Below are 23,587 nucleotides of genomic sequence, written 5' to 3' on the forward strand. Positions count from 1 at the left end.
CTCGAACTTTAGAAGATTCTATCTCGTGAACCGTGAAGTGATCAGAGCGGCCACATTAGCTTTGTTAAACTGAGTTAAACTGTCCAACTGATACCTGCTTTCCTTTATCCGGTAATGAGGAAATGAAGAGCGGTGGCCTCATCCAGAGAATCCTCCCCCCCCCCTGAAAAAGTCCCGCCTCCACACGTTTCGTTGTACACTCCTAATAACATGCATTCCTTCTGCCTGATTGGCAGCATAAACTGCACCTTCCTGTCATGTGAGTGGCGACTGTGGAAGTCAAAAGGCTAGAAATTAAAGGCCTGCCACGTACGCTCACACACACACACTCACACACACACACACATACACACACACACACGTACACTTCCCCTGTCTCCTCCACTGCTACCAAAAGAAGGAACACTTTGATTAAATAATAGATGTGTGTTAAGGAGGGGTGCTCATGTGGCCTGCCAGTCACAGGGATAAGTAGATGTCCTCACAGGCCATAATGATGATAATTAGACCCGTAGCTGGTCGTGTCGAATATGATGACGAGGAGAGCTGTTATTAACCTTTCTGGTTCGTAAGGGACTAAGACAAGGGGGGCAGATGTGGGCCAAAATCCACTTGACTCCCAGTTCTAGAATTTGGCTAATGATGTCTAAACTTACTCTTTGTTTAAAAAAAAAACAATTCAGAGGTGAGTATGTCACGCAGGGCTCACGTTTTCTTGTTTTTTTTCTACTTTATGTGTTCCGCTGTTTTTTTTGTTTAAAGCCAGCATGTCATGTGTGAAAGCATACTGTGTTTTTGGTGGTTTCACACTCTTACCCCCCTCAAACTTCTCACTCCAACCCTCCCGTGGTTTACGTTTGACAGGCTTCAACCATGCTCGACTCTCACACACTCTCAACCACGCAGTCGCCTCTTTAATTGTCTGCTATTATCCCTCGTGCATATCCATTCGAGATGCTCTTCCTCCCCTCTCCTCCTCCCCTCTTCACTGGAGAAGCTTCTCGCCACGCGTTGGATGTGGCGGTGCCTCTGTGTGTGCCGCGACTCGGCGAGGAAAAAGGGAGGGGTGGGGGGGGGACCCTCTCAAGTGTGTTTGTTGTCACCGTGGTGCAAATTAACTCAAAAGAAGACGCTCTCCGGGTCTGTCTGTTGCCTTCCTGGCTTCCTTTCCGCCCCCCGCGCTCCCTCGCTCTTCAGAGCAGTGACCAGAGGAGTTTAACAAGGGTGGCGAGGCGAGGGGGCAACCGAGGAGTGGGTGGCGTGTTCCTCTTCAAGCTGTTGGGCAACATGGGCCTCTTGTGCCCCAGACACCCCCAGCTTTATGCGCCAGCTAATCAACCTTCAATGCTAATGTGGCTCTGGAGAGTGGAAACAGAAGTTCTGAGCGTTTAACACGAGAGGAAACATTTTTGAAAAGGAATAATAATCACCGCATAATAATAATAATAATGATGATTAAAAATTCTCAGCCTTTCCATATTGAAAGTAGCACACTACACAGAGTCTAAAGCAAAAGCTGCACTGTCGCGTGAAGTCACATCTTTTACTTTTAAAAAAACAGTGATTAAAAGTCTTCAGTCTTTGTTGGTACCATGTCCCTGGATCCAGTTTGAACAGTCCAAGGCCCAGTAAGAGCTGAGATGAATGCTGTTTTTCAGCCCGTGCTGAAGGTCCTGCAGGTCATGGATTTGGGTGAGAACCTCCTGGGGAACGAGGGGATGCAGGTGATCAAGGAGCCTCTGATGATGAACTGCTCGCTGCTGCACCTCGGCCTGGCCCAAGCCAACATCACATGTGAAGGTACAACATTACATAGGCTGTCTTTTACATGATCCACTGTTGGGATTGCATTTGAATTTACAACTGAAGGAGACACAAAGTACAGTCATTTAATCAAGATTAAAATAATCTATATTTTTGTTGTTTTTAAATGGTGATAGTTATCTTAAAGCTTCAGCAGGCAACACGTTTTTGGCATCATTGGGCAAAAAATCCCATAATAACCTTTCAGCATATTTTAATTCAAGTGTTCTGAGAGAAAAACTAGACTTCTGCTCTTCCTCATGGCTCTGTTTTCACGCTTTAGAACATCTAGCCCGTGACGGGAGACTTTGACCAATCACAGGTCATTTCAGAGAGAGAGAGAGCGTTCCTATTGGCTGTGCTCCGACTGGTGGGCGTTGCTTGGTATTTCCTCAAGAGATCTCAACATGGCTGCCGGGTAACAAACTTTCTAATTTTACAGCTAAACAGTACACTACAAGATGATTCTGAAAACATGTGAGGAGAGAAATAGTAACAGAATATTGATTCATATTTGATCAGCGCTGCCTAGTTTGACCGTTTGGTCAGAGTTTGCGAGTGATTGACAGCTGCTCAGAGAAGGCAGTTGGACGGCAGACTTCAGATCAGCTCTTACTGCTTGTTTTCCTCCGGACTGTTAAGTCTTGCAGATGCCGTTAGGAGCACCGGAGGACACAGAGGAACAGGATTTTTTTCAGATTACCTGTCTCATGCATTACTGTCAGGATATAGTGAGCGTTTTATAAAAATAACTTGTTTTAATCATATTTGCTCCATTTCTACCCACTGCCCTATAAAACAATAAACAATAATCTTCATATGATACATAACTATATTTAATATAATAAGTGTAGTTTAGACTAGTTTTGAATTGAGATAGGAAGGCAACTGCTGATTATTATATATTGTTTTTATTTTACATTTGTTTTCCCAGGAAGTCTCATTGAGATCAAAACTCTCTTTTACAAGAGAGACCTTGGAGCTGATTATTCTCTGCATTAATTATTCTATAATACGTTAAAAGAAAATAGTGGAAAATATCTGGCAATGTCCCAGACCCCAAACTGACACTTTTGAATAACTTGTTTTGTCCAACCAACAGTTCAAAGACACTGAGTGCTGTAGAAGACCATGTAAGAGAAGGTGGAACCGATTATTTTTTTGGAATTTGTGCTCAATCGATTATCAATAATTGCCAATTATTTGCTGTCAATCGTCTATTCAATGAACGAACTGATCTTTAAATAATCAGTTACGTCTTTTTAAACTGGTAATTTGGATCAGTGACATCTAAAACTTCCTTTAGGTTATTGAAATTTTGCCCTAGAATTGTTTTGTCCGTGAGTGAAGCTTTATTAGTAGTGAACAGAACACTACATACGCATTTTCTTTTTCTCTCCACAATTACTGTATCTTATAATGACCCCCTGATCAGTCATCATCTCCTTGTAATGCTCTAATATGTAGCTAAACTACATTAGAGAGACCAGCAGTGTGCTTTACCTAAGCACAGTCAAACTTTATTTCTAGAAGCATTTCTAAAGGAAGAGTTGCTCTGGATGCAGTGTCTGAAGCTGAACCATAGATTTTCTAGTTAACCCTCAACAGACCTGTTTTTGTCTTTTTCTGGGTGGTACAAGGGGTGTTTAGGGGGAGATAGTAGGTCAACAGTAGATGTCACATAGAAGTGGTGTACATTGTCTGAAAGCTGGGGACATGAAGATTAATTTGACATACAGCTCAGCACTGTGTGTCAAGTTGTTCTAGTCATAAATCAGAAATAAAGATGAATGAATGAATTAGTTCAAATGAATTGTAAAAGTGTAGAAGGGTTTAGAACATTGTGATAGAAGTATATGATGGTCATCTCCATGCTCTATTATGTCTCATAAGTTGTTGCAGCAATTTGTGGGTTGATACCATTTGTTACACAGATTTGGTGCTGAATTTAACCTTTTTTTACCACTCAAGAATTGATAAACATGATCAATAATCCCTCCAAAATACCACATTAAGACACCAAGACCTTGAGGAACACCATAGAAAAAGCCATGCTGTGATTTGGGATCAAACACTTTTGACATTTTGAGATTTCTGCAAGAATTGCATTTTTTGGCGATCGATGGCGAGAACTTGTGTTGTGTAAACTGCTCAGAAACCCCCTTATTGTCAATCTAGCTAGGAAAGCCATCCATCCTCTGAATGCTCTAGGTCTCTAGTTTGATCCATCCATCCTCTGAATGCTCTAGGCCTCTAGTTTGATCCATCCATCCTCTGAATGCTCTAGGTCTCTAGTCTGATCCATCCATCCTCTGAATTGTGGCTGTAAAGTTTCATGAGGCTGTGATTATTCTAGAGGTCACCACAGGTCATTTTATACAGTCAGGTCACGTTTAAAAAAAAATGGTCTCACTACAATTAAATGTCTCCTATGGGGAATACACATGAATACAGTTGGACTCATTGGATCCACAAGAGTCTCAGCTTTACAGTGATACCCAATTTATGCAATTCCAAGACTGTTTAGGGACCCCAGTATGCAGAGATATTCAAATACATCATTTTAGAATAGGAGAAAATAACACATTTATACTGCATTCCAAAAACTGCATGTGATAATCATAAAGTGGGCATGTCTGTAAAGGGGAGACTCGTGGGTACCCATAGAACCCATTTACATTCACATATCTGGAGGTCAGAGGTCAAGGGACCCCTTTGGAAATGACCATGCCAAGTTTTGAGCATTATTTAGCATCCTTGCCAACAAGCTGGACTGAAATGGTTGGTACTAGTGGGTTCCTTGGGTTCTAGTTTCATGTGATATCTGTACCTTCACTCTAGCTCTAAAACTCAACCTGCTATAGCCTCTGAAAGACAGTAAAGTCGGTCGGGATCGCCCGCAATCCGGCGGGTCATAGCACAGCGAAAGAGTTAGGGGTAAAAGAAATGTCAAGCCTCCTCTAACATCTCAATGTTTTCCTTGGTGAAGGTGCTGTGGCGTTGGCAGAGTTCCTTGCAGAGAGTGGTCAGATTCAGCGGCTGGACCTCCGTCAGAATGAGGTGAAGGTCGGAGGCCTGATGGCCTTATGTCTGGCCCTGAGAATCAACCGTTCTCTTGCTGGCCTGGATTTGGACCATATACCCCCACAGGAGCAGGTAAGTGCAGCTATCATTACACATCTGAATCCCCTGCTGTTGAAACACAAGTCACAATGATGTAGACAGATCTGTAATGTTGGGTACAGGTTAGGTCCATGATCGTAGACATGCTGTCTTCTATTACAGTTAGCTATCAATAAGAGGATGAAGCTAGTGGACACAGTGATCACCAAAACAGGATTATTTCATGGAGGTTAAAATTCATTTTTGACCTTGGAAACAGCAAAACAATCTTCATCAGTTCGCCCAGTTGTCAGGGACTGGGTTAACTATTGAATTGTGAATGGTAAATGGACTGCACTTACATAGCACTTTTTACCAATACTTGAAATACTTGGCAGGTGATTGAATGAACCATCTGTCAATCAAACTCTTACCGAAGCCAGTCGGGAGAATAGCAAAAACATCTCTTCCATCGAGAGAAGCCTTCAGTACTGTTCTTTGCTCTTCTTTCAATGAAGAAGTCCTCTTCAGTTCTGATAGAACTGATGCTACTGCAGCATCTACCCAACCTCTTAGCAAACAGTAGTATAGTGTGTGTGTGTCTTCTCTCTGTGTCGTCACACACACACATAACCACGGCCGTGGCTGCCAGTAGCTCCTCACAGGACGCTGATTGGACACAAACGCATCTAACTATAAAGCGTGGACTGTGTATGTCTGTCTCTGTGTCTGTATGTCCTTCGCATATCTCGAGTGCCGCTCATCAGATCTACTTCATACTTAGTGGGTGTATTGCTGGGGACCCAAGAGAGGGCTTTTTCAAATTTGGTGCAGTTTGGACATGTGACACGTTCAATATGAATAATCTTTGAGTAAACAAGCAAACAACCCTCTGTCGTCTGCATACGTAGTGAGACGCGCGTGATGTGGCTGCTTTAACCTGTTAACACAGATGCCAAAATAAAAAACAACAGGTAATGCAGCCGCGACACGCTGCTGACGTTCCTGGTGTGTCCCAGGCTTAACGGTAAAGTCTTCCCCTGAGAACCAGAGTGTATTTCATCAGTGTTTCTGACACGAGTAGCCGGGACTTGGGTGTGTGACTGATGTCATGGCAGGTGTATTGCTCAGGACTAAAGGAAGCGCGGTGTCGAGTGTGAAGTTGTTTGTATGATTCACGGTTCTCGAGAAAGCTATACTGTAAGCAGCAGCACCACAGGCCGAGCATTCAGCCCGTTCTGAACAGGCATGTCTTCGATGGATGCTGCACTAGTGACTTGAAGCCTGACAAAATGGATTTTCACGTAATCTTGTGATCCTAACGAACTTCCAATCTCAACTTTTAACCCGGCATGGAGGGGAAGTCCTTGAAGGGCTCAGAAAAATGGAAATTTGAACATCCATGACATCTCCATCTGCTGCATGTGATATCATTGAAACTGTAGCTACTAATTAGACCTTGTGGTGAGATTGTTTTATCAACAGGATTATTTAAAGCCTAAAAACATTACCTGGTGTTATGAATTGTGATTTGTGTTGCTACGCAGCTGTGTATGGACCTCTCGCCCTGCCCGCTGTAAACAGTACAGGCTACCGGAGATGCTCTCGAAGTAAAATGGACACACTTTGTGTTTCAGCTCTGCAGGCGTTTAAATGACTATTGCTGCTTTCATTTCAATTTCCCTTCCTAATTTAGAATGAAGGGGTACTGGTGACTGAGGATTACTTATCCTTAACGTCTAGTCTTTTGTGATGTATTCAGTCTCACTGTGGTCTCATTTGTCATTTGGAGACACAAGTAAGTCATTTGTGTCTCGGTTCATCAGTGGTACTTGTTTTTTTCCCCCCTCTACCATCCATGGCTGCAGAGGCCTGAGGAAAACGATGCCATAACTTTAATACATGCCCCTGCTGGATTCACAAAATAATTACCCACACTTGCCATCTGTTTGTCATGATTTTATCTCTGCTAACTTATTTGCATATTAAAGCATTAATTAAAATCTCCAAGGAACGGAATGCTTACTTTAAAATTAACTCTGAAGGCGATCCGTGCACAGCTTCCAAAGTTGTTTTATTTTTGTTTGCAGTGGTTTTCTGTTTGTCTGCGTGTTGTTTACACGATTAAGTCTGATTTTTATGAAATGTCTCCTCTGGCTAAAGTCAAGCGGCAAGATGCGCCAGATTTTGGAGAAGCGGCTTTTAAGAGCCATGACGCTTCTGTGAATGTGTGTCATTAAAGCTTCTTCGTCGTCGTCTTCTTCTTCCTCACTTTTGCACATGCACCAAAGCCTCCATATTGGCGGCTCTGTTTTCATGCTCCTCTAAGCCGCCGAGAGACGTGATTAGCATTTCCACCATTGTTGGGAGTTAGTGTGGCTGGATATTTTAAGGGAATGGTAATAAGGGAATTTTTAAGCTCTGTCAGGTTTTGGAGTCACACAGCTGGGATTTGTCTTGGCGTGGCATATCCAGGTGGGAGGAGTGACGATTGTATTAAAAAGCAAATCTTTCCATCAGAAAGCAGCGGGTGGCCAGATCAAGTGTTCTCGCTCAGTCACATTCCCCGGGTCGCCAAGGAATACGTGAAAATTTCATTCTTCTGAAGGAAAATAAGTGTGGGTATGAATGTGAGCGAGTGACGGAGGGGTTATGGCAGCACTTTGTGTGTGTTTGACAGAGCCGCTGATATGGTTTTATATGTTTGTGTGTTCAGACATGTGCCTTTTGTATGTGTGTGGTTTTTTTATGACGATGCGGGGGGGCGATTGAAGATGCGCATATTTAAAAGGCGAGAAAAGAAGGTGGCAAGAGGGGAGGAAAATCTGGGTCCTCTTGTCTTTGTTTACAAGAGTCTAATTTTTCATGTCTGTTGCCACGCTGCTCCATTTGATCACTGGCCTGTTTGCTGTTAATTATTAATTATTTACCCATCTAAAATATTCATGCACCCTGGCCCTAGTGGAAAGCAGTCTTTTCTGAGGGGCAACTTCTCTCTGTAGCCGTTGCAAGGTGGAGCTGTTTATACATCCTTATCAGGGGGACTCTGTAAACCCAGCTAATGCACTAAACTTCCCCTGCCCAGCGCGCTCTTAATCGCGGGTCGGAACCAGGGAGCCTCGGCAGCCTGTTTACCTGTTTGATGCTTCAATATTTGACTTTGGATTTAGCCAACGTGAGCGTCCTGTCAGCCGTTCTCCGGCAGAGGAGTTCAGTGATAACGCTGGAGAGTGTCCTCTCCTGAATGTCGCATGTCAGCAAGGTGTAGCTGTTAGAGGTTGTCTCACTGAGTGATAATTACAGCAGCATGGAGCGTGTGTGTGTGTGTGTGTGTGTGTGTGTGTGTGTGTGTGCGTGTGCATGTGTGTGTGTGTGTGCAGGAAGGATGTTCAGTAGTTTGTTTCAGTGGTCCAGTGGAGGGGGGGGGGACACCAGCAGCAGTTGTGGTTCTTTGAGAGGAACCAAAAGGACAACAAAGTATTTTAATGCTTAAAAGTATTTTTGGTAAATGGACTTTATGGCATTTATATAGTATATATAGTATAGACAGTATTTCTAGTCTTCTGACCACAAGTCAACATTCACCCACTGACGCCCACATTCACACACCGATGACACTGCCTTGGGGAGCAATGTGGGGTTAAGTATCTTGCCCGAGGACACTTGGACATGCAGACTGGCAGCCCAGTCACACAGCAGTTTGTGAAATAGTCACAGAATATAATGTATAGAGGAAGTATAGAGAGTGGCAAACAGCACATATAGGGAGGAGGTCAGGGTGGATGGGTAGGTCAAAAAACACAGGACTTTCACCCAGGAGACCGCTGTTTGTGTCCCGTGTGAAACCACAAGTCAAATTTGATTTATTTGTCACGTAACTTCCGTACTTAAGTTACAGTAGTTCCGAAATTATTTTAACCCAAACCGTGATCTTTTCCTAAACCTAACTAAGTAGTTTGTTGCCTAAGCCTGACCAAGTCAATCTTTTCCTAAACCTAACTAAGTAGTTTGTTGCCTAAGCCTAACCAAGTCAATCTTTTCCTAAACCTAACTAAATAGTTTTATTTTTTCGAGTGGAATTTGACACGTGTCACGTGTTGCTGGACATTTTTAGGAAAACATACTAAAAATAAGTTGTTAAAAGTCGTGCAGTGCGTCACGAATCAAATAGATTCAATTTCGTGACTATTTCACAAACTGCTGTGAGACTTTGTTAGGACTGGAGGAGCCGGGGATCAAACTGACAACCTTCTGATTGATTGGGGACCCGCTCTACCTCTGAGCTACAGCCGCCCCTTTTTAATAACATTACTTCTATTTTGTTAAATAAAGCCTTTACATGCACTCAGAGGTCACTGTGTTAGACCTATACAATCTATTGCAATTCAATACAACAGTTCTGCCACATATTCTACCCTGAATATTACAGGCATCATAAAAGCAGAACACATGTATTGGATTGCATCAGATTGTACAGGTGTACCTAATAAAGTGGCTACTGATTGTATACGACACCTTTCATATTAGAAATGATGCTCAAAGTGTTTGACCTTGATGCCTTTAAACACTTTGAAACTGTGTTTCAAACTCAGTTCCATCCAAAAAGAAAATCAATTTCCATGTTGGAACAGCTCAAATGGTCATATTTACAGATTAGCCAATAAGAGAATGGGCAGGGCTGGACTAACCCACTATGGGGCCCAGGGGCAAATTTGAGCTGTGGGCCCCTATTGAACCACAAGTTCCTGTTGCCTTTAAGTACCCATCATGTACAGTGTACATGGAGCCATAGAAACCAACCAGTACTCCTATTCTGGGATACAACGTATCTGCAACACATGACACACAAAACTACTTAGTTAGGTTTAGGAATAGATCGACTTGGTTAGGCTAAGGCAACAAAACTACTTAGTTAGGTTTAGGAAAAGGTCGTGATTTGGGTTAAAATAACTCTGGAAGTGCCGTAACTTAGGTACGGAAGTTACTTGACAAATAAATACATTTTGTGGTTTCACACGGGACACGAACACTGGCCTCCTTCCTACATGGTTCGCCGCTCTTCATACTTCCCGGTTCATAATTACATGGATTCAATAGGAATTGATTTTGTGAAAATCGTGAAAAATGTGAAATTTGTGTTTATGTTCACAAATCAATACATTAAAGTTTGTGACTATATTACCAACTGCTGTGTGACTGGGCTGAAATGTGAGACACGCATTTAAGTGCAGTAATTGCCACGAGATGTTGCTCACTTTGGTAATCCAGGCTTGTCAAAGTAAGTTAGCCATATGGCTAACATGTGGTGCCAAGATTGCCAAGAAACAGAAGCAATGGATGCAGACAATAAATATGTTTACATTGCCACTGTTACCATGGGGATGTTAGCATTTAGCTCAATACAGCCAGAGCAGCTGGTTTGCCTGTAAACGATTAGCCTTGTTTAACCATGATTGCTCTCAAGTGAGAAACAACAGTAAAAAACCCTCAAAAACTATTGGATACAAATAATGACAATTAGCAATATATCAATTTAAAGACATTTGCACACCAAGTCCGTATTTTTTGTCCGAAATTATTGCACATTTAAAAATTACTATAACCTCATATTGTGTCAATCACGTTAAAACTCCGACTCCGAAACTTTCGTCCGTCATTAAAGTTTTCGGAACAGGTTTGATTTGCTGCGGTTTTTTTTGCATTTGTCGAAAAAGAGGGTTGTTTGACCACTCAGAGCCACCGTCCGTGCAAATGGCATCATCCAAAACGACATCTGATAAACTGATTCACCTCTCCTGGCACAAAGCACTTTATGATAAAGAAATAAAAGAATGCAGAGATGTCGATTTTAAAGATAGATTGTGGCGGGTGATTGCGGAACAGCTTAGAATCAGGGATGATCGCAAAACAAAGGATGTAGGAAAGATTAGACAGTAGTGATTGTGCTCTAGGCAGCTAAACAATAGCTTCTTGCTAATGTCATTCATTCATTAGCCCCGTTTGGGTCGAGTACTATCCATTGCACCCATGTAATTAATTCAGGTTTGTCTTTTATTGCAAATTTTCGCAACAAAGAGAATAATAAAATGTGAGGTTTCTGTTCGTAATGATTTTTATCGGATGACGGATTAAAAAAATGCATATGGAAAATATGGACTTGCAAAGACCTGAAGGGGAAATACAGTGAACCTTTCTTTTATCGAACAAGACCAAAGAAAAATCAATAGAATAGCTTCAAAGGCTATTACCAACCCCCCAAATGGATGCAGCCCTTCTCTTTAAACATTGTTTTTGTGATGTTTAGACTTTAACACTTTCCACATGAGGGTTGTAGCGAGCGTTGAATATGTAGCCATAATGAAACATGGCTATGGATATCAGCTGTCTGATATCTGTTGATATCCGTGAAAAGATCTGCCGTGGCTACTCTTTATTTCATCCAACAACCTTGACTGTTCACGCCTCAGTTTAGTCTACTGGCTTTAGATCACATTTCTGTGAATGTGAGAGGTACGGGGAGTGACATCTGAGAACAGATACATGTGTTTGTACGGGTCTGTGGAGAGATTGCTGTGGGAAATGTAGCGCACAGAGGGCACCATTTAAAGGAGTGTGGAGTCTTATTTTAGGAACAGCGTGAAACAAAGAGGTCTCTGGGTATGTTTTCGGGCACCCTTCCTGTCACGGTCAGTCCCAGTAGGGTGGCTAGGTGACAGGACGGCCTGACCATGCATGTAGTCGGCACTCAGGTTTCAGTTGCATCATGATGACACTGGTGCTCTGGGGAACAGAGTACGTGGGCAGACAACAGCAACCAGGCAGAACAAACCTCCCAGCAACGCCTCAGAGGGCAGCGGAGAATGGGCTCCGAGCAGGGGGGGGAGGGGTTTTGGGAGGGGGGCAGGGTTCACACTGCTACCAGATCAGTCAATCACCTACTGGAACCACACCACAACCACACAACTCATATAGTTCAAATAGCGTAAAGGAGAGACTGTTTTTAACAACTATTTAACCGAGTGAATCACCAGAGAACATCTCATTTCTGATGAGCTCACCAAAAAAATCACGCTTTAAAAGGTCCCATATTGTAAAAAGTGAGATTTTCATGTCTTTTATATTATAAAACAGGTTTAAGTGATATATAAATACTGTTAAAATGTTCAATATACGGAAAAACACACACAGCCCGTATTCAGAAATTGTGCGTTTGGAAACAAGCCGTTAGGATTTCTGTCCATTTGTGATGTCACAAATATACAATATATAGCCCATTACACGGTTTTAAACGTAAACATTCTAAATGTGTCCCAGTTTGTTTCCGGTTGCAGTGTATGTAAATAACATCAGCTGACAGGAAGTAAACATGTACCCAAACTGTTGCCTAGCAACGCAATTCTGTTGCAATTCCGTTGCAATTCCTTTGAAATGCACTAAAATGGAGCGTGGGTACCCATGGAACCCATTTTCATTCACATATCTGGAGGTCAGAGGTCAAGGGACCCTTTTGAAAAAGGCCATGCCAGTACACAATAAGTAGTATACAGATGAGGTGCATGTTTTTTAAGTGCTTTGGGGGCCTTTTGTAAGTTATTTTTGTGGTACAATGAGTTAGAATAGTAGCATAATTCATTACTTTTCATATCTAAACATCATAATAAATGTATTGCTGTTGGGACCCTTGGGCCCCAGGCAGTTTGCCACCAGAGTGTATTTCACCGGTGTTTCTGACCGCGTAGCCGCGACTTAGATTCAATTCAATTTATTCTTATATAGCATCAAATCATAGCAGAAGTTATCTCAAGACACGTTTCATATAGAGCAGGTCTAGACCACACTCTATAATTTAGAGACCTAACAAGAGATCCCCCATGAGCATGAATTCTTATGCGACATTGGCAAAAAAAACAAAACTCCCCTTTAACGGGTAGAAACCTTGAGCAGAACCAGGCTCTGGACCGGTTGGGTTGAGATGATGTGTTCTACAGGCCAAGCATTCGGCCTGTTCTGAACAGGCATGTTTTGTAAGAGCACTGCACTAGTTATGACAATTTCACACAAATGTCTAACAGGATAAAATGATGAAGTGATGACATTTTGGACAAACATATGGATGTAAACTGCAGCTTGACTGGCTGGTGGAGGCATACAACCGCGAGGCGGTAACCATGGTTTACAAAAATAATGACATTGTGAGCCATCCACCTAACTAGCAGTGAAGAGAAGCAGACTGCATAGTGTCCCAAAGAAAGAATTCATATTTGAAAACTACATTCAAACAACTGAATATGTAAATGAAATGTCACATTTTTCAGACTGTTCTCAGAGCGTCTGCTATCAAATCAAAGCCGGACCTCACATACTGTGATGTGAGCTTCATATTATCACACTAGAGAACGTTCGTGTTCAAAGCCACAAACCTCTGGTTGTGTCCCTCACTAAAATGCAACATTACTTGTGCCGAGAGTCAACTTTTCCTCCTGATACCTCTGAAAGGGACAAAGCTGGATGAGTCACTCCAGCACATGAGGGGGGGGGGGGGGGGGGGGGGGGGGGGGGGGGGGGGCTTGGGTTGCTTAGGGGGAGTTAGATGGGGGTTTGTGGGGTGGGGGGTGGGGGGGCAATCCCCTGTCTCTCTGCAAACACAACAACAACAGCAGCAACACACTCCTCGCTGCACTCCTGATGTATTTTCAGGCAAAAACAGGCATATTTGCCAGCTGTGTAATTTACTGCAGCTCTCATTTGCATATTAAAGCCTTAATTAGCCCCTCTGAGCGTGTGTGTGCGCCTGTGTGTGTGTGTTTCTGTGTGAGTGAGGGGTTGGGGGGGTGTAGTGTAATCACTTGGACGTGTAGTCAAGGGAAGGGGAAGGGGGGGGATCAGCATTTGGGGGTCTGGATTGGGGCCGGAGGGGAGTGGATTCACTTCCCGCCCCAGTTCCCCCCCTGTGGACCGGCTGGTTCTGATACGGAGCGAGGTGGAGCTCTTTGATGAATAACACTCGGCACTCGACATGTCTCCTTGTCATTTTTTAATCACTCCCACTCTTCCGAACCGAGAGGTGTGACCTGCACTATCACAGGAAGAAGGGATGTGTGTGTTTTTATCCTCTCAGTAAGCGGAGCTGATGGAGAACTGACAGTCAGGAGAGGAGGTGGGAACGAGGAAACGCTACACTCTTTAAAGTGTAACACAACTTCTGCATAGCCACACTTACCACATAGAGTTAACAAGTGTTGATTGGAAACCTCTTGAAACATGATTGTCCCTCAATTTTCCCCTCAAGTGGCTTCAAAGTTACAACCACATTCTTTGCACACCGTTCAACGTTCCATACAGTATATATTCTGTATCTGTAACTGCTTCTTCCAGCAGTTCACTGAAACTGACACTAAGTTCAATGATGAGCCTGAAGCTGCACCGTTACACACAGTACAGTAGGGAGGAATAGTTCAGCATTTTGGGAAATCTACTTCTTTGCCTTCTTTCTGAGGTTGACATGAGAAGATTGACATCATATCAATGTTCAAAGCTAAAGCCAAGGCCTATGGAAGGAGGCTGAGACACGGGCGCACATGGGTCTTATGGTACATGTCCACAGGGGCGTTTTTTATCGCGAGGGGACGCGCTGCTTCCCTGCATTGGACGCTTGATGGGCTGCCACTAGACACATCACACTAGGCTCCTGATTGGACGAACGCTTTCCCTCCGTGGACTGCTGCTCCCAGCTTTCAAACCGGTAACAGTATGGAGGATCGTTTGGAACCTTTCTTCTCTTATTTCACGAAAATAGTTCACCTAAATGTGTTTCTGAAAACATTTGAGGCGAGAAATAATCCATGCAGTTACTGAATCCGTCTTTATTTTGGATCGACAACGTTTATTTTAAAAGTTTCTTGGGAGTTTCGAGAGGAGCGGGCGTCGTGATGCTCTGTTTCTCGAATCGCGCCGCCACGCTACCAGAATGCATTGCACGGCTGCTTACATTGACAATGAATTGGAAGCATGGAAAGGTCGGAGCCTGTGGACACATACCATTAGGGTATGGTGTAGGACACATGCGCAATGTAACTGGAGTTGCGTTGCGATTGGCTCAATTTCAGCAAGTGCTGACCAGATTTTAATACGCATGTGTTGTACCCCGAAGCTATGTTGATGACGCGTGACTCAGTCTCATTCAATAGGCCTTGGGTAAAGCCAGGATGTGGTTAGCCTAGCTTAGCATAAAGTCTGGAAGCGGTCTGATTCTGTCCAAATTGAAAAAGTGCACCTACAGTATGTAACACCTTTAAAGATCAGTGAGTAACACTTTGTCTCATCTTTTTTTATTCTGTACACAAACAAAAATGTAAAAACAACAATTTGTGGATTAAGCTGTGCACAAGAGATGGATAATGTAAGCTCAAAGAGATAGTATTCATTCTTGCTCCATCTTTTTAGATTAAATTATGTTGTACAATTGTTCATATTGATAAACCTCCTTTATGCCTTTAGAGCTACATATGGAGTGTTAATGAGCTCTGATGGGTGTAGGCGGAAACACTGGTTTACCACTAACACTCACAGCTTAATTAATATATATATATATACTGTATATATACAGTGTGTACATATGTATATATATATATGATTGTCCATAGTTCATCATGATTAATCGCACATTTTATATCTGTTCAAAATGTACCTTAAAGGGAGAGTTGTCAAGTATTTAATACCCTTACCAACATGGGAGTGGGCAGATATGCTGCTTTATGCAAATGTATGTATATATTTATTATTGGAAATCAATTAACAACACAAAAGAATGACAAATATATTTGAGAAACCCTCACAGGTACTGCATTTAGCATAAAGAATATGCTGAAATCATAACATGCAAACTGCAGCCCAACAGGCAACAACAGCTGTCAGTGTGTCAGTGTGCTGACTTGACTATGACTTGCCCCAAACTGCATGTGATTATCATAAAGTGGGCATGTCTGTAAAGGGGAGACTCGTGGGTAAGTTTAAGTTTGGAGCGTTATTTAACCTCGTTCATGACGAGCTAGTATGACATAGTCGGTACCAATGGATTCATCAGGTTTTTTAGTTTCATATGATACCAATATCTTCACTCCCCATTACAACCTAAAAATTGCATGTTGGCATTAAAAACTAATGCGTTATTATCACGTTAACTTTGACATCCCTGTTAGCTACTATTTTCCTTTCGGGATTTTTTTAGGTCAGAGGTCAAGGGACCCCTCTGTATATCTAGCATACATTATCTGTCTCTTAGATTTCTGTTTTCACCTTAACAGCCTACAATGGAGGTTGTATGTGGTGCTCACTGCATTGACAAATTAAATGTAACAGCAACATCTTTTCCCAAAGCAATGCCCCGCTGATGATAATCCACAGTGAACAGTTTCCATTAAAACTACATTCAGCAGATGTAATAGTCCCTATAGTAGGGACTAGTAAATTCCATTCACCTCCATTGTATGGGGTTAAGTCAGAAATATCATAGACATATTTAAACCTGGACAAGAGTGGCTGTATGGTACCATTAAGAGAGGAACATGTTTTTGTACTTATGGTGAACTGACACTTTTAACTCTGGATTTTACTGCGCGTCACTTGAGAAGTTATAGTCATTGTCTGTTTGTATAGTACTGCATCGTAATACTGTTCATTTGTCTCTCATCCATAGAGTGAGCCCTGCCGACTTACTGTAGGACTACACCACATGTACGGTTTCAGTGGTGAAACTAAGTTGCTTTATCAAAACTTTCTTCACTTAGCAGCTGCACCGACACACTCCACACAGTGCGATACAACATTTGTGAGGAGCCACAAGGTGGTTTTATGCAGAGGAGGCTTTTCTCAGTGGTCATAGCCCAGTAAGTCCACATTCCCCATTCAGACATGCAAGACGCTCTCTCAAACAACTTGGCATAATGACCAAAACACTGGAAGTTCTGCAATTGATATGGGCCCTCTCTGCATAAGGGGGCATATGTATATAAGCCCCCGCATAAGTGGGGGTATCGGATCGCATCGCCTTTCAACGGGCATGTCCTGAGGCGCCACGCTCAAACAGTCACCCATCAGCAGCTGGCAGCCTCTCATCTGACTACCATGAAGCCCCATGCGTGTCTATCTCTCTTGCTCCCTTCATCCACAAGCCACATCCCTTTCACTTTTGAATGGCGGGCTGACTGCAGAAATTGCCCCTGTCCACCATGCGCGCTGAATATTTAACTATGAATATGAAATATCTTGGCAAGACTTCAACCACCTTCAAAAGTGAGAGCCCCTCCGTCTCTCTCGGCATACGCACACCCTCCCAGTACCCCTCTTTTTTTTTTGCACTCATGGATCGATCATCCCATCCCTGTATGGAGGGATGTCAGGAGAGGAAGTGGTGAATGATCTTCTCCGGTTGGGCACCAAAGTCACCGATTGAAGGCGAAACTCCCGACGCTAAAGCTCTGTGGATGATAAGGTGAGAGGTTCTGGTGGAGAGGAGACTGACAGAGTGAAGAAAAACAGAACGGCTGAGGAGTTCTGCTTTGGCGAATTGCCTCCTTTTCTCTCCGTTCGAGGCCCTCCCTACATCCTCGCTGCCAGACAAGTTTCCCCTCTCCTTCACCTCAATCCACAAAGGGGACAGCTGTGCCGATTGCAGATCAATACCGGCCTGTGATGATCAGCACTTACCACGTTCCGTCCCAGACCATCAGTAGGAACCAATCTGTTTATGGAGATTTAATTGAGTTAATGTTTAAAAGCAGGATTTGAAAACTAGGCCCCGTGTCAACTCATTGGGTTTGTGTTTTGTCAACGTCCACATCCCCCCTGCTTGGTATGGAAATAAAAGAAGGACCTAAATGGGGGGAAACCAGTTTGGGCACGTTCAAGGCCACGGTCGGACCACGCTGTCTGTGCTCTGGGCCAGCGATCCTCACCTGATGGATCTTTAATGAGGGAAATGCTTTTATTTGACAGCGTCTTAGCAGTGACTTTCAGGAGAGTCAAATAGTAATGCATTTGTTTGATACTAAAGTCCTCTAGAATAATTTAGAAGCTTTGTCAGTCAGAGTTAGAATAAGTTCATGTCTGCACAATGAATGCTACAAAAAACTTGGAATGTGCGATGAATGAAATGACCACAGTAGCACCCGTGTGGTACAGCTTTGCGATGCGTGAGACAGAGCTGCTTGTTTGAGTGTGAGGTGAATCCATGGCGTAACGCTATTGTACTTGGAAGAGTCCATACGTCAGTGTTTCTTTTCCACCACAGAAAAAAAATCACAAAAGGAAAATAGTAATAGGGTTGTCAAAGTTAATGTGATAATAATGTGAATCTGTTTTAACGCCAACTTGTGATTTCTAGGTTGTAGCAAGCTTAGTTTAATAGCTAGAAAACTAAAAAACCTAATGAATCCATCGGTACCAACCGTTTCATACTAGCTTGTTGCTAAGGAGGTTAAATAATGCTCCAAACTTACGCTAAATTTTGGCGAGGAAAAACTGGCATGTCCATTTTCAAAGGGGTCCCTTGACCTCTGACCTCCAGATCAGTGAATGTAAATGGGTTCTATGGGTACCCACGATTCTCCCCTTTACAGACATGCCCACTTCATGATAATCACATGCAGTTTGAGGCAAGTCATAGTCATGTCAGCACACTGACAGCTGTTGTTGCCTGTTGGGCTGCAGTTTGCCATGTTATGATTTGAGCATATTGTTTTATGCTAAATGCAGTACCTGTGAGGGTTTCTGGACAAGATCTGTCATTGTTTTGTGTTGTTAGTTGATTTACAATAATAAAAAATACATTTGCATAAAGCTCCCATGTTAGTAAGAGTATTAAATACTTGACAAATCTTCCTACATTTTGAACAGATAAAAAATGTATTTATGATTAATCACGATTAAATATTTTAAATGATTGACCGCCCTAGTACTTACTGAATGTAACTTCAGTTCTATGAGTACGAGAGCTGCAAGGAGAGGAAGAGGGAGTGAGATGGCGCCTGGACACTGGCGAGAGATGTGACACGACACCAGATGATCATAGTTTATAAAAATGCAGCACAGTGAGGATAGCCTGCTGTGATTTCATACACCAGACGCAATATAACGCGAACCTGCCGATGCGCATTCAACCCGCGTTGGACCCGTTAATATGCACACATCTTATTGTACAAATTGTCTTCAAGTGTCAGTGGACAGCGTCAGAAATATCAGTTACCTTATGTAGTCTATAGCTGACTGGAATGAACTGTCTCCAGGTGTCTGACAGGATGATCAATGTTTTCTGCATCACAAGGGAGCTAATAATGGACTAATACATATGATAATAAACCCCTCCCACCACAAATACTTGTGTACCACACATTCGTTTTTTTTGGAGCTGCTGCAGCCCTCTCAGCACCTTACTTTCCGCATACATGCTTTCTGCATAAATCATATTAATAAATAAATACGTATATTTAGAACAATGTCTGCATTTTTTCAGTACTATTGATTTAAAAGCCCAACACAGAATTTGAATAGTCTCAAACTACAGTGGACTTACTTGTGCTCCATATTTGTGGCCTGTGCTACAAATCTTTCAACCTCAGTAGCAGCAGTTAAAAAACAGTTCACGTACAGCCCTGAAGTTTACATTTTGTTTGAGAAATAGACTTCTTTCTTTTTCTTTTTCCTTTTCTTTCTTTTTCCCACAACAGCCATGTTGCAGAATGGGACACTCATCATTCATTGCCGTGGCACATAATGGATTTACTGAATAGACAGAAGAAGTAGGTGTGGTAGCCGAATGTAATAGAATTTTTGCTTTTCTGCAGAGTTGATGCTGGGGAATAGGACAGTGGAATGTCCTAAAACACTGCAGATTTGTGTATAAAACAGTCTCATACCGACAGTCTGTGTCCGTCAAAAGAAAGCAGACACAAGCCAGGTTCAGGTCTCAGTTTTCCGCCTGTGCAGAACTCACACGCTTTGGCCTGAGATATCTTCAGGTGTTGCAGAATCGCTGACCACATGCTGACCACATTCATGCTACTCAGAGGAAAAAACTGTTTAGACTTTGGTGATTCCATGGTCTGGTCTGAATTGCAGTCCTTAAGTCAAATTTTACATTTTCAGCTCACATAGCTGAAAGGCTCTATTGCAGCAAGTCTATTTAGACATTCTTTGTCCTGAATGTGCAACACATTCTCACGGCAGTTTGTGAAATAGTCACAGAATTTAATCTATTTGATTCGTGTACATAGACATGGATTCCCTTTTTTACTGTGACGCTAAGCGCGACTTTCAACAACATATTTTTCGAGCTTATTCCTACGAATGTCCAGCAACACGTGACACACAAGTCAATTTCCGCTCCAGTCTTTTCAATATAAAATTACTTAGTTAGGATTAGGAAAAGATCAACTTGGTTTAGGCTTAGGCAACAAAATTATTTAGTTAAGTTTAGGAAAAGATCGCAGTTTGGGTTAAAATAGCACCGGAAGTGCTGTAACTTAAGTACAGAAGTTATATGACAAACCAGAATGGCACTTGGAGAGCACAGACCTCCGCCAAACTGCCCGAGTACGATTACCTCCCACCCCCTCTCCGTTCAGCTTGCGCCATCATTCACGTGTATTTTTGTTTATGTTGAGATCAGCTGTACGTAGCGGAGCATTGTAAAACACTTCACTTAAACTGGAAAGATACAAAATAAAACTCACCTAAACCATCATCGTTACTCTTTCCAACAATCACCAAGTGTGCTTTGGTCCAACTCAACTGTAATTTCACCGAGGTTAATGTGAAAAAATGCAGAATCTACAGTTGTCCCCCACTATATCCACCCCCCGCTCCCCTTTGTCCCTCTCTCTGCTGGCAGAAGGAAAGAGGCAGGGTGACGCATCAAGAACGCGTCATCAGTTACACTGCGCATGTCTTAAAGCCTGTGGTGTTAATGCCCAGGCTGAACGGAGTTATTAAAAAAAATGCCGAAGCCGGATCATGATCTGGATCGCCACCAAAATGTAATGGCTGATGCATGGTGCCTCACCCCACCCCTCCAAAAAACTTCATTTAAATCTATCGCAGACTTTTGGAGTAATCATCCAAACGGACAAACCAACAAACCAACGCCGGTGAAAACATAACCTCCCGTGTTTTTTGACCCACCCATCCACCCCAACCTCCCCCCTACGTGGCGTTCACCGCTCTCTATACTTCCCGGTTCACTATTATTTGGATTACATACAAATTAATTTTGTGCTGACCATCATGAGAAAAATGTGAAATTCCCGTCTATGTACACGAATCAATTCATTAGATTTTGTGACTGTTTCACAAACTGCTGTGTGACTGGGCTGGAATGTGTTATGTTAGAGCATTAAAAACACAGTAACCCAGGTTTATCATGCGGAGGCCAAAATGAAAGCCTCTACATCCGTCTGGTGTCAGAATACCACCTCTTGTCCTACCGTCCTGTCTTGCATGTCCCTCATCCTCTATCCTAGCAACATCCTCCACTGTCCCACTGCCCCCCGCCCCTCCCCTCCCCAAGTCTGGTCCGGGCACCATGGAGGGGAGGTAATTGGATTTGTTGTCACCTCCACTGGCTGGCAGGCCTGGCCTGTCTGCTCAGCTTAGTGATGAAGACATCAGTGTGACAGGGACCCTGGGAGAGGATCAGCTGGTGTCCTGGACGCCACTAATAAAGCTGTGGTCATGCCACAGCCATGCCGCCATGGCTGCAGCCAGCTGTTACCTCTGCCACCTACTCCTCTAGTGCCAGTGCCCATTCCACAGCTTGGGGAGTGGGGGGGTGACATGGTGAATGAAGAGTGGGCAGCCTTATTAAAGCAGATGCCAGTCCCCCCTTCGCTCTGTCAGAGGTCAGAGAAACACTCCCCAAACACTCCTCTGTGGTTCCGGGCAATGCTGGCACAAGGCCCCGGTGTCCTGGCTTTCCCTGTGACGTACTGTGTCGCCAGGCATCTTATTAAAGCGCTGACAGGAGGCTAGCCAAAGTCAAGGTCTGTAGTTTAGGCTTCACTGCAGTTGTCCCCTGGTTCACCCCATCAGGGATCAATGAGTAATGTCCTCAGTGTCCTGCAAAATGCGCCGTCTTTAAACCGTTTAATGATGTTGAAACTGAGATTTTTTTTACCATTTTTTAACAAACTATGCATCCTTTAGATTGCCACAAATCATGCTCCAAAGATTTAAATTATTTTTTTTTCATAGAAATTTGGATATTTTTCCAATTAAATCCAAAGCCGAGCTTCAATACGTTGTCCTGATGGGTGAACAGTGATGCGTTCACTTGCTGTTGTAGCTACGAACTGAACTGTCTTTGAACGGTGATGCGTTCACTTACTGTTGTGCGTACCAAAGTGAGACTAAACATGACACTGATATCAGTCAAACAAACTTTTCTATGACCCCCCGTCCATCTGACTAGGTTGTTAAATGGAGGTTTCAGTTTAAAATTGTTTCTTGAAGTCAGCCAATAAACATCTATCACATTGAAGGCCTGGCTGAAATGAGTGGATTAGTGCTTTGGAAAGGATCTACTGCACTCCAAACCTATACACTTAGAGCAGACATGGTTGATCATATAGGCAGTATCCAGTTAGTGAAAGCCCTTGATAAACCATTGCCTGTGCTCCCAAAATCTCTGCTTTATATCCAAGAAATGAGCTGTGTTGCAAGTCATTCCCAGTCTATGTAATCCTTCCTTTCTCTTCAGTCTGTTCTTCCTGAAAACACATGAATTATCCATGCTTTGATAAAAAAATACAAAAGAAAACAAACACTCCATGAAAACTTACATGGCCAATATAGGGATGGAAAAGAAAAAAAATCCATATGAAAACCAGATGAGCGCTGCATAAGCAATACATGTGCCCTTAAGGAAACAGAGTAGTCTGTCATTATTTCTTTATTTGCTGCATGTATTACTTTTGTGAGTACTATGAATTTAAATATGATTAATAAGGAGGAGACACTTTAGCGTGTTTCACTTTTCATAAAGCTATGGAAAGGCTGCTGTCCATTTCATGTTCTAACTGCTTTATTAGATGCTAAGTGGTGAGTACACAGGCCAAAGAAGTTCAAAAAAGAAACTTTCCTCCGCAACTGTTGGCTCTTCAGTGTGTTACAAATATATATTTTACATTTATTTTACTTTTGAATTATTATTTTTAGCACTATTATTCAAAACAAATGAGATCATCAGCCTGTCCACTGTAGTTATGTTATGAGCCATTACTTCAGATTTCAAGGCTAACATTGCTCAAAATCTCTTTATATCTTATTTCAACGGTTTTATCTCGTCGTCAGGATTCACTTCCACTCACAGCAGGCCAGTGTAGCCACCTCAAGCTGACTGCTGTTCAACAACACAAGACCGCTGTTTGGGTCCTGTGTGAAACCAAAAGTTATGTTAGGTTACGTTGTTGCGTTACGTTGTTGCGTTACGTTGTTGCGTTACGTTGTTGCGTTACGCTGTTGCATTACGCTGTTAGGTTACGCTGTTAGGTTACGCTGTTAGGTTACGCTGTTATGTTACACCGTTACATTACTTTGTTACGTTGCGTTGTTTTGTTAAATTGTCACGTTATATTGTCACGTTACATTGTTACGGTTGTTACGTTGCATTGTTACGTTGTTGCGTTATGTT

The 23,587-nt window shown here is 42.7% G+C and overlaps 1 protein-coding gene across 1 annotated transcript in view; it reads left to right on the forward strand.

The window, feature by feature from the left end:
• si:dkey-288a3.2 (protein phosphatase 1 regulatory subunit 37) overlaps positions 1–23,587 on the forward strand; it is a 90,496-nt gene that overhangs the window by 43,900 nt on the left and 23,009 nt on the right. The window contains exons 9-10 of the mRNA XM_037796185.1: positions 1,659–1,800; positions 4,793–4,959. Coding sequence (XP_037652113.1) covers positions 1,659–1,800; positions 4,793–4,959 — 309 coding nt within the window. The remainder of the gene's footprint in view (positions 1–1,658; positions 1,801–4,792; positions 4,960–23,587) is intronic.

The sequence above is a fragment of the Sebastes umbrosus genome, chromosome 16 (assembly GCF_015220745.1).
Source record: "Sebastes umbrosus isolate fSebUmb1 chromosome 16, fSebUmb1.pri, whole genome shotgun sequence".
NCBI lineage: Eukaryota > Metazoa > Chordata > Actinopteri > Perciformes > Sebastidae > Sebastes > Sebastes umbrosus.